Source organism: Danio aesculapii, chromosome 1 (genome assembly GCF_903798145.1).
Source record: "Danio aesculapii chromosome 1, fDanAes4.1, whole genome shotgun sequence".
Classification (NCBI taxonomy): domain Eukaryota; kingdom Metazoa; phylum Chordata; class Actinopteri; order Cypriniformes; family Danionidae; genus Danio; species Danio aesculapii.
In genome coordinates, this window is record NC_079435.1 from 4017532 (window position 1) to 4028893 (window position 11362).

Consider the following 11362-nt stretch of genomic DNA (forward strand, 5'->3'; position numbering starts at 1 on the left):
AAAGCTTGATACTGAAAAATAAACAGATACTGAAAAATAAACAGATACTGAAAAATAAACTCCTGATACTGAAAAATAAACAGATACTGAAAAATAAACTCCTGATACTGAAAAATAAACAGATACTGAAAAATAAACTCCTGATACTGAAAAATAATCAGATACTGAAAAATAAACTCCTGATACTGAAAAATAAACAGATACTGAAAATGTAAATGCTTGATGTTGAAAAATAAACAGATACTGAAAAATAAACTCCTGATACTGAAAAATAAACAGATACTGAAAATGTAAAAGCTTGATACTGAAAAATGAACGGATACAGAAAATGTAAAAGCTTGATGCTGAAAAATAAACAGATACTGAAAAATAAACAGATACTGAAAAATAAACTCCTGATACTGAAAAATAAACAGATACTGAAAAATAAACAGATACTGAAAATGTAAATGCTTGATACTGAAAAATAAACAGATACTGAAAAATGTAAAAGCTTGATACTGAAAAATAAACAGATACTGAAAAATAAACAGATACTGAAAAATAAACTCCTGATACTGAAAAATAAACAGATACTGAAAAATAAACTCCTGATACTGAAAAATAATCAGATACTGAAAAATAAACTCCTGATACTGAAAAATAAACAGATACTGAAAATGTAAATGCTTGATGTTGAAAAATAAACAGATACTGAAAAATAAACTCCTGATACTGAAAAATAAACAGATACTGAAAATGTAAAAGCTTGATACTGAAAAATGAACGGATACAGAAAATGTAAAAGCTTGATGCTGAAAAATAAACAGATACTGAAAAATAAACAGATACTGAAAAATGTTAAAAGCTTGATGCTGAAAAATAAACAGATACTGAAAAATGTAAAAGCCTGATGCTGAAAAATAGAGATACTGAAAAATGTAAACACTTGATACTGAAAAATGAAGCGTTTGATACTGAAAAATACACAGAAATGTCAATCTCATAAAATAAAATATATTCACAAATATAAATATAGCATGGTTAAATTCATAAATACTTTTGTTTTTAGCACTTAAACTTACCATTGCTGCCAGGCGTGTAGATGGGCTTGTCCGTCTGTACAAACAAATATCCAGACTGAAAAGACACCATGACCACTTTCTCCAGAGTGACGGAGGGAAAGTGAGCTTGCAGATACACATACTGCTTCTTCTCATTATCAGAGAAGAAGTTTCTATCACCAGGGATCTATTGTAACAGAAAAGTACACAAATCTGCTATTTACAACCCAAAATATCCTACTGTACATGACCAATATGCACCGCACATATTGTACTCTTATATAAGGTAAAGTTCACCTCTATATCTGTAAGAATCTGGAATTTTGTTCCAGTCAGAGTCACTGTTTTTTGCACCATCTCCACATTCTTGGCTGGGAAGTTCTTCACAGTGATTCTCACATTAAGGGGTGCTCCAGAATAGTCCTGCGCCTCCACAAACACGTTCTCAGAGGAACCCACTCTCAGCAGATTAGGAGCCGACAGCACATATCTGAGGAGATCAAATCAGAGCGCTTCCATTTGAATGACTTTAGGGATTTTAAAATGTACTAAGTAAAAAAGTGGGAGGGATACAAGTTTCAATTAGTCTCAAGCTTCTGCAAAAACAAAATGGATTATGAGAATGTCCATAACTATGGATTGACTTAATCAATTTGGTAACACTTTACTTGAAAGATAACTTTACCTGATTTGACCAAGTAGGACATGTTCCTGGGTGAACATCTTTGTTGATCCTGGAACAACGTTCCAATCAGCCAATCAAAATTAAGGGATATGTTTACAGTTTATGTTAATGTTATGTTTGATGTTTTCTTTGTCTATTTTTTGACCCTCCTCTCTGCTTGTTTAGTCTTTAGGTTTCTACCATTCTGTCCATCATCATTATGATGAAGTCGGTTCCACCAATCCCAGGACGAGCCGCCAGGATTTAAAGCCCCGACAGACCAGTGTGTGGTGTGCGCTCTGCCTCGGCGTACCATTTGTGCGCCACGCAATTTGATTGTGCTATGCTTCGGCTGTTTAGTGATTTATTATCTCAGTTTACTGTGGTAATTCCAGTTTGCTTGTTGAACTTCGTTGGCTTTAAGTAACATAATGGTTGTTGTGTGGTTCTAAACTAAGCTTTGACCGTTTTATCCGGTTTGTTTTAGTTTAGATTAGTTTGAGTGTTTTGCCAGTTGTGTATTTTGAGTTTTGTAGCTTTAAATAGTTTAGTTCGGGTGTCGGATACACTTGTAACGCCACGCCAGCAGAGGGAGCCCTCGCCCGACTACTGACTCAGCTCCGCTCCCTCTGCGGCTACTTCCTGTTTGTACAGTATTTTAATGAGTGCTCAGGCCATGCTTCTTTGCGAAGTATTGCCAGTTTATCCTGCCTTACCAAGCGTTGTTCCTTAGTGACTTTCATGACTGCTATCCTGTGTATGACCCTGCCTGCCTTGATCACGTACGTTCTCTGTCTTTGCCCTTTTGATCTGTTTTGGACTGATTGTTGTGTTACTGAACTTCTGCCTGCCCTTATACTACGTTGCCTGGATTTGCCCCTGTGTTTGTTGTTTGGTTTGGATTGCTTATATGTTGCCGACTCTCTGCTTGTTCACTCGTTGATGTCTCTGCCTAACCCCTTAAATAAACTTCTGCACATGGATTCTAACACCGCCTCAGCTCCCTCGTTACAACACTGAAGATTTCGGTGTTTATTTGTATTTATTTTTGACGCCTAATTTAGATTTTAGTTTTAAGGATTGTTTTGTTTTGTTAGTTTCTTTGATTTGGCTTACACTCGTTGTTTTTGTTTAAAGATAATTATAAATGTTTATCTCTTTCTTTTTCCTCTCCCATTACTGTTACATAATTTTCAACTATTGAGTAAAAAGCTTAAATAGAGAATTAATTCCTGCCTCATCCTTGATCTGTCGCACACATTACACCCGTCTCACTTAAATGTTACAGCATCCCACTAAAACATCTTTAAAACGTAACAGTTAAGTTTAGGCTTCTACATGATTGATATCCAACTATTATTGCCTTCTAATTTTGGTAATAATTTACAGTTATAGTTGGGTTTAGGGGTAGGGAATGGATATGGATTACATATTCCAACAAAAATGATGTTCCAGGACCAACATACTGTGTAGATGTTAATCAAGCATCGCATCGTACTTGGCAAAATCATGACGTGCGGTGTTCGTAAGACGGTCATGAAACCTTAATAATTATGCTGACACATAGATCATATGTGAATGAGATTTTATGCATGCTTATAACAACTGTTATCAAGTGTCATTCACTCATTTATGTCGTTTGAAATGCAACGATGACATTGTTATTGTTATTGGGGGAAGTTACTTTTGAGAATAATGCATTACATTATTGAGTCACTCTCCTAAAAAGTAACCAGTTGCGATACTTAGTTACTATTCATGGTAAGTAATGCGTTACGTTACTTTGGGATTACTTTTGTGTAGGGATGAACCGATACCACTTTTTTACAAACCAATTGGAGTATGAGTATTTTCATTTGTGTACTCGCTGAAACAGATAAATCATATATTTAGTTTCAATGACCATGCAATTCATTTGTTCATTTTTTTTTTGTTGCCTGTAGCAAGGATGAACACAAAAATCTTTAACAGAAGGCTGTTCCAAGCCAAAAATATACACACATTGTTGATAACCCTGCGAATGCATCAACTTTATCCATACGCTTATTTCACACGGCCGCCATTTTAAAACACGAAAGCGAGGCACGGACATTGGAGCGTTTTAAAGCCGTGAAGATCAGTCAATTCATCGGCGGATCGCTGGCCTGTGTTTGTGCTCAGTAAACATCAGTGAAGTGTGGTGAACTGATGACCTTCTTGGCCAATCACAGTCATTTCTGCTGAGCACGTGAACACAATGGCAAATCAGCGCTGTTTAAGAGCGCATCAACAGTGCTTGAATGTTTGTGGGAAATGGGCTTTTTTTTAATTTCAGTGCCAAAATTCAGTATCATGACATGTCTGACATGTCTAATATAATGAAAGTATAATTTTATTAACTTGAGTTTGATGAATAGCATCTAAAATGTGTGTTTGGGAAAGAAAACGTAAGCTAACTAGTGCCATTTCCCTTAACTTAGCTGAAAATAGGTCCAATATCCCTTTTTATTTCACTATTCATTCAGAATGGACCTTTGAGTTACTCTGAAGGTGGTGAAAGTATAAATTTGTGTCGATTTCTCTTCGCTGATAAGATATACAGCCAGCTACACAACATTCCTGTGTGACTCAGTCGATACTTCCGGGTTTCTTCCCACCGCAGCCTCGATTTCGCTGTTTAAAATGGCGGCTGCGTGAAATCAGTCCATTAACGATTAAGCATGGACATTTAAAGGATGAGTTATCCTTGCACACATTATACAAAGTGTGTGCAGTGACCATTACCTTATGGAGTCACTCTCTTGACATTGCATATTGGGGATGCAAAAACCTTGTTACGCACGATTTTTTCATATTCACGAGTCCTGCCGTTAATCCATTGGTCAGATAATCAAAAGGTTTAACTATTGGTGGGTCGCGGGTAGATAAAATCAATACACTGTAAAAAATGGCTGTGATTTCAATGGGAATAAACTGTAAAAATGCAACAGTAAAAATCCGTCACCTGGTTAACAGTATGTTTCCTTAATATATACAGCGAATAACCGTAAATTGACTTTCCCAGAATTCCCTGCATGGCACATCACTTTTTATGCTTTTTGTTGACATTACTATGGATAATTTTAGTCGTTTCCCCATCAGTGATGTACATTAGAGATTTATTTTACATCTAATGTTGATAAACAATGTTTATTTCATGACTTTAATTTCATCCGTGTTACCATACTGGTGTTTAGTAGCTGTGTGAATGACACTGAGACCTTCCATATACTGATACGCTTTTCTACTGGTGGGAAATGTTTGTGATGAGCGTTGGTTCATTATGTAACTTCCTCATCACCACCTGCATATGGCTGTGTTAACGTGTTTAACTGTGTAACAAAAGATGTGTAGATGTTGGTCATTTAAAATACAGATATAATTCAATGAAATACGGTAGTTTACTGTAAAAATGAGAAATTACTTTTATGATTTGTACCGTATTTTTAACGGTAAAATACTGGCAACCACAGCTACAGGTTTTTGACCGTGAATTTTACGGATTTATTTTTTTAGAGTGTAGCTGTAAATACTCAACGCATAATCTCATTTTAAAAATCACGCGACCATCATCTCACAATGTTTCATAATAAATAATCGTATTTTTTATTAAAATAAAAGTGATTTAGCAATGCCGCGCTACTGACAAGCCAACTGCAGATGAGAAACAAAGCAACCATCACGGCAACCACAGTGATCACTTTTTCGAAATGCGGAAGTTTTTTTCTTTCCATCTGCATGTGTTATTAAATTCCATAACACTCTCACCAGTCCTTACTCCTTATTTGCGTCTAATACCTCAGTTTGTCACGGGGGCATGAATAAAATGTTCATGAGTGAATGTGAAACTGCCGAACTGCAGTTAAAGTCAGGCATCCAGCTGATTTGATCCAGAAGGGCACTTGTTTGTCAGATGGCTAACCGGTCAGGTATACATCCGCGCTAAAATATCAAGGCGAAAGTCATCATAGCTTGCATAGAATAGACCCAGCTCCCAACCCAACTTTGCGAATAGATTAACGGTGATTTATTTTTTATTTTTTTTATCGCGCGATAAGAGTCTCACGTTAACGCCGATAATGGCCCACCACTAATTTTTATCTTAATTTTCTATTTATTATTATTACTATTATTATTCTTTCACAAGTTGTGTGTTGTGGACCTCTTGGCCAGGTCACCGTAGTAAATGATATCTTGATCTCAATGTTTTTTTTCTGGTTAAATAAAGAAACATGTATTTAGTGGCTTTTTTAAAGTATTGGTTCAGGCACCTTTTTGCACTGTTTTAAAAGTTAAAAGTACTGATTTGGCATCGTTATTGAAAAGAAACCAAACAAGCGATACCCCAGCCTATTGAAAAGTGCTGGTTTAGTGGATGTGTGAAGAAAGAGTGTGTAATACTCACAACGGGTCACCCAGTGTGAGGAGCGCCGAGGAGAGAAGAACAGCAGAGAGAAACAGCAGCTTCACCTCCATCCTGACTGACTGACTGTGTTTCTGTAAACCTGCAGACGCTCACATTTATACCAGCAGCGCTCACAGTCCAAACTACACTCTCTCTCTCTCTCTCTCTCTCTCTCTCTCTCTCTCTCAGGATTGTGGGTAGTAAGAGGAGTTTCAGGGGTTTGGAACACGCTTTTGAGAGTTTGTTTCACTAACTTATTAATTACCATATATTTTTTTGTTTTTTGTTTTTTCCAAGAGTTAATAGCATAGTCTTAAATTATATTATAGTTGCTGTTTTTTTGCCGACCAAGGTCGGTAAACTCCGACAATGGGGTCAAGCGAGGATTTCTCGCTTTTGACGCTCAAACATGGATTTAAATGCATTTCTGATGATTCCATATCTGTGGAGGATGTGTTGGTTGCAGTCAGCGAAAAGGTTGGTGGACAGAACATTAAATCAGCTTCTAGAATGAATAAAGCAGTTGTTGTTTTTCTCACTGAAGTCAGAATAGTTGATGATCTCATTGAAAGTGGAATCACAATCAATGATACTTTTGTGCCGGTAATGCTGCTGTCGAGCCCAGCAAAAAAAAATTGTACTATCAAACGTACCTCCGTTCATTAAGAATGAAGCCATTCAAAGAGTGCTCGAAAGATACGGAAAGCTAACAGCCCCGATCAAAATGATCCCGTTAGGCTTGAAAAACCCAAATATCAAGCACTTTTCGAAGGTATACGTACATGATATTGAACGCGCAACAGGATCCGCTTAATCTGGCCGTAAAAATCACAAACGAGGGTAAAGATTACACAATTTTCATTACGTCAGATCACATGCAGTGTTTTCTGTGCGGAGAACAGGGTCATGTCAGGCAAACAAGCCCTGATAAACAGAATGACAGACCATCTCAATCACAAATAACTGACCAAATCGTAAACCGAGTAAACAAGCACTCTGATGAAGTTCAAACACCACCTGTAGATCAAACTAATACAAACAGTAATGTCGAAAGCACTGATATGTCTGATCGACAAACTGGCGGTGAAGAAGGAACTATACAAATAAATAGAGATGACACATTATTAGAAAGAAAACAAGTGAGGAAAGAGAATGATGAGGATGATGATGATGATGAGGCAGTGGAAGAAAACCTCATTCACATGTCTGCTAGGAGCTCAGAATGTGCTTATTCTGACAATGACTCCGAAAATGATCTGGAGAGTCTAGGGAGTTTGTCAGATGAAGAGAACACTGACAAAACAGGAATATCCTCTTCAAAACTGTATACAGTGAAGCAAATAAGTGATTTTCTTGACAGTACCAAGGGAGCTCGTAAACCACAGATCGAAGCTTTTTTTCCAGATTTGAAGCGTTTTTTTGCGTCTTGCAAAATGGCAATGGAAAAAGCAACTTTTGAAGAATTGAGTAGACAGAAACGATATCGCCTTAAGACAATTATGACTAAAGTGAAAAGTATGACAAAAATAAGTAAATATGATTAAACAGCACAAAAGAAACTAAAAATATATAGCTAAGGTTTCTTAGTAGAATACACTATGACATCCTTAAATTTTGGAACTTTAAATATTAAAAAAGTATTTCTTTAATTGATTTTATAAGCTTAAAAAAACTGAATGTCATTTTCCTGCAAGAAACACACACAGATATGGAAAATCAGACACAATGGCTACGAGAGTGGAGTGGTAAAGTTTTCCTTAGTCATGGAACAAATGTCAGTGCCGGAGTAGCCATTCTTATTTCTGCAGATTTGCAATTTCAAGATCATAAAATAACAGAAATTATACCTGGTAGATTGCAAATGTTAGATATCAAGATATATGATTTAAGCTTTTCACTAATTAATGTTTATGCTCCAAATGATGGCTTAGGAAGAGTGACTTTTTTAAAAAAATTGCAAGATGTTATTTCAGATATTCCAAATAATAGAATAAAGCATAGACTCTCAAAACCGTAGTCCAGTATCATAAATTAGTCGATCTTTGGAGAGAAACTTTTCCAAATGATAAGCAATATACATGGTTAAAAATAAATAATAATGTTATTTCTGGTGCACGACTTGATAGAATATATGTCCAAATGGGAAATAGAAATAGATTTTTTAATAGTCGCATTTTACCAACATGTTTTTCTGATCACTATCTTGTAGCAGTAACTATGTCTATAACACAAAGCACAGCCCAGAATAACTATTGGCGATTTAATAATAGCCTGTTGCAAGACACTTCTTTTAGGCAATTTTTAAATATTTTCTGGAAAGAGTGGAGAGAGAGAGACAACCACAGTATAAAACTTTGAGTCAGTGGTGGGACATTGGCAAAGCACAGATTCAGATTTTCTGCCAACAATATACAAGAAATGGAAAAGCTGATATAAAAGAAAAAGTTGATTTCTTAGAACAACAAATTCTCAAGTTGAGCAGCTCTTTTGGTCCAGATGAAGATGGAGAGACTGTGAAGATACTTAAAAAATACAATTTAGTCTTAAAAAACTTGCATGAAGAAAGGAGTCATAATGCATATCTACGAGGAAGAATTTTACATCTAAATAGTATGGACTCATCAACAACTTTCTTTTTTTCCCTGGAAAAGAAAATGTCAGAAAGAAAAGATATAAAGCATCTTAAATTAACAAATGGAAAGGAAATGCATGACAAAAAGGAAATAAATCTCCAAGTTCTACGGTGTTATGAAGATTTGTACACTGCACAACCTTGTAACCCTGAAGCAGTTGATCAGCTAGTAGAAGGACTTCCACAACTTGGAGAAGATGAGAAAGCTAAACTGGAAAAAACTCTGTCCCTCCAAGAGTTAGACAAAGCTGTTCAACGACAATCTCCAGGAAAAGCACCAGGATTAGATGGACTAACATCCGAGTTTTATAAAGCCTTCTGGCCAATTATCAGACAAGATTTATATGCTGTGTTACTTGAGTGTTTTAAATTGGGAACTCTGCCTCTCAGCTGTAGAAGAGCTGTGGTGACTCTTTTACCCAAGAAAGGAGATCTTGGTCTATTAAAAAACTGGCGACCAATCTCACTATTAGGAACGGATTACAAAATATTATCTAAAGCAGTGTTTCCCAACCCTGTTCCTGGAGGCACACCAACAGTTCATGTTTTGGATGTCTCCCTCATCTGACCCATTAACTTCAGGTTTTGGAGTCTCTTCCAATGCAGAGTTTCCCAACCCTGTTCCAGAAGGCATGCCAACAGTACACATTTTCATCCTCTCCCTAATCAAATACACCTGAAACAACTCATCAGAACATTAGAAAAGACTCCAAAACCTGAAGTTAATGGGTCAGATGAGGGAGAAATCCAAAACATGAACTGTTGGTGTGCCTCCAGGAACAGGGTTGAGAAACACTGATCTAAAGTGTTGACCAATCGTCTTAAGGACACTCTAACATCAATTATTCACAAAGATCAATCGTATTGCCTTCCAAAACGATCAATTTTTGACAATCTTTTTCTTGTGCGAGATATGTTATATTTAACTGACTTGCACAAACTGGATCTTGGCCTAGTGTGTCTGGACCAAGTAAAGGCCTTTGACAAAGTGGACCACAAATACTTATTTACAGCACTCGAGAGGTTTGGCTTTGGAAAACAGATTATCTTATGGATAAGTCTTTTGTATAAAGATGTCTACAGCATGTTGAAAATCAACGGAATTTTGACAAGACCCTTTCCAGCACAGAGAGGAGTAAGACAGGGCTGTAGTTTATCTGGTCTCTTGTATGCAATCTCTATTGAACCATTATTGAAGATGTTGAGAGAGAAGTTACAAGGTCTAATTTTTCCAGCTTCGAACTCTCTGTCTATACCAACAGTAAAACTGACAGCCTATGCTGACGACATTACAGTGATTATCAGATCAGAAGAGGATGTCGCAAATCTACTGTCTTGTCTTAACTTATTTCAAAACGCATCTTCTGCACAGGTTAATTGGGGAAAGACTAATACCCTGTTACTTGGCTCTTGGTTAGACCGGATTCCACCAAAGCTTCCACATCAGTGTCTCTGGAACAAAGAAGGTGTCAAAATACTTGGACTGTTCTTTGGTACTGAACAATTTATGGAAAAGAATTGGGAAGGACTTATTGAGAATCACTGGAAAGTTACATAGATGGAAATGGATTCAAGCACAACTCTCTTATAGAGGCAGAGTTTTAGTAGTGAACAATCTTGCTGCTTCAATGTAATGGCATCGATTAACAGTGCTGGACCCTCCTAAAGATCTTTTGTTAAAACTTCAAAAAGCTTTTGTGGACTTCTTTTGGTATGGACATCATTGGCTGCCATCCGGAGTACTTTCTCTTCCTGTTAATGAAGGTGGTCAAGGTTTAATTCATTTAGTCTCCAAAGTTAATGCAATGAGACTACAGACTGCCCAAAAATTGCTTTATTCTTCGAGCTCAGTACCGTGGGTCAGTCTTGCTCTTGAAATTTTACGGAAAAAAAACATGATGGGGTTTGATAAACAAATGTTTTTAATTTCAGAGAATAGTTTGAAAGAAAAGACCGATATAAAGTTTTATGGATCTGTGTTCAAAGCTTGGAACTTTTTTAAATTAGAGCAGAGGACACATTATGGGCTTAATGAACCACTTTTCATAATCCATGGTTGTATAAAAAGATCAATATGTCAAAGAAAGACATTTGCTTCTGCAGGAATAACTAGAGTTGGAAATTTGTTGAATTTATCAGAAAGAAAGTGGTGTTCAGCACAGGAAATCACCAGGAAAGTTAAAAGTAGATCAGAAAGAATAGTGGGAAATATTGTGAAAAATTTACAAATTTCTTTTCCTCAATCCTTATCAGATTATATATCAGAATCCATGTCAAATAACTTCACGGAAGTCCTTTTTCCAGAAATGCATGTAACGCCAAAAATAGAACAGTTTGAAAATAATAATTATGATGATGTTAACTTGCTTCTATCTTTTAAAAGTGAAAAAAGTCTTAAATTTTCTACAACAAATAAGCGAGTTTTATATAATATTTCAAGAGTTCACACTTAGCTGATGATTAATTATAAGCTTGTTTGGCATGCTGTCCCGGGAGAGAGCCCTGAGCTCATAAGATCTTCGAGCCCGGGGCTCCCTCCCGTTGCAAGGCGAGAAGGGAGTTTGAGCTCTGGTAGATCTCGAGAACTCCCCCGCTGTAAT

General features: G+C 36.5%; 1 protein-coding gene across 1 annotated transcript in view; it reads right to left on the reverse strand.

The window, feature by feature from the left end:
* Nucleotides 1-6217, reverse strand: part of LOC130223086 (complement C3-like) — a 48397-nt gene extending 42180 nt beyond the window's left edge. The window contains exons 1-3 of the mRNA XM_056455791.1: nucleotides 6131-6217; nucleotides 1341-1533; nucleotides 1065-1230 (exon numbers count right to left, since the gene is read on the reverse strand). Of these exons, the coding sequence (XP_056311766.1) occupies nucleotides 1065-1230; nucleotides 1341-1533; nucleotides 6131-6201 (430 nt within the window). The 5' untranslated portion in view covers nucleotides 6202-6217. The remainder of the gene's footprint in view (nucleotides 1-1064; nucleotides 1231-1340; nucleotides 1534-6130) is intronic.
* Nucleotides 6218-11362: the final 5145 nt, after the last annotated feature.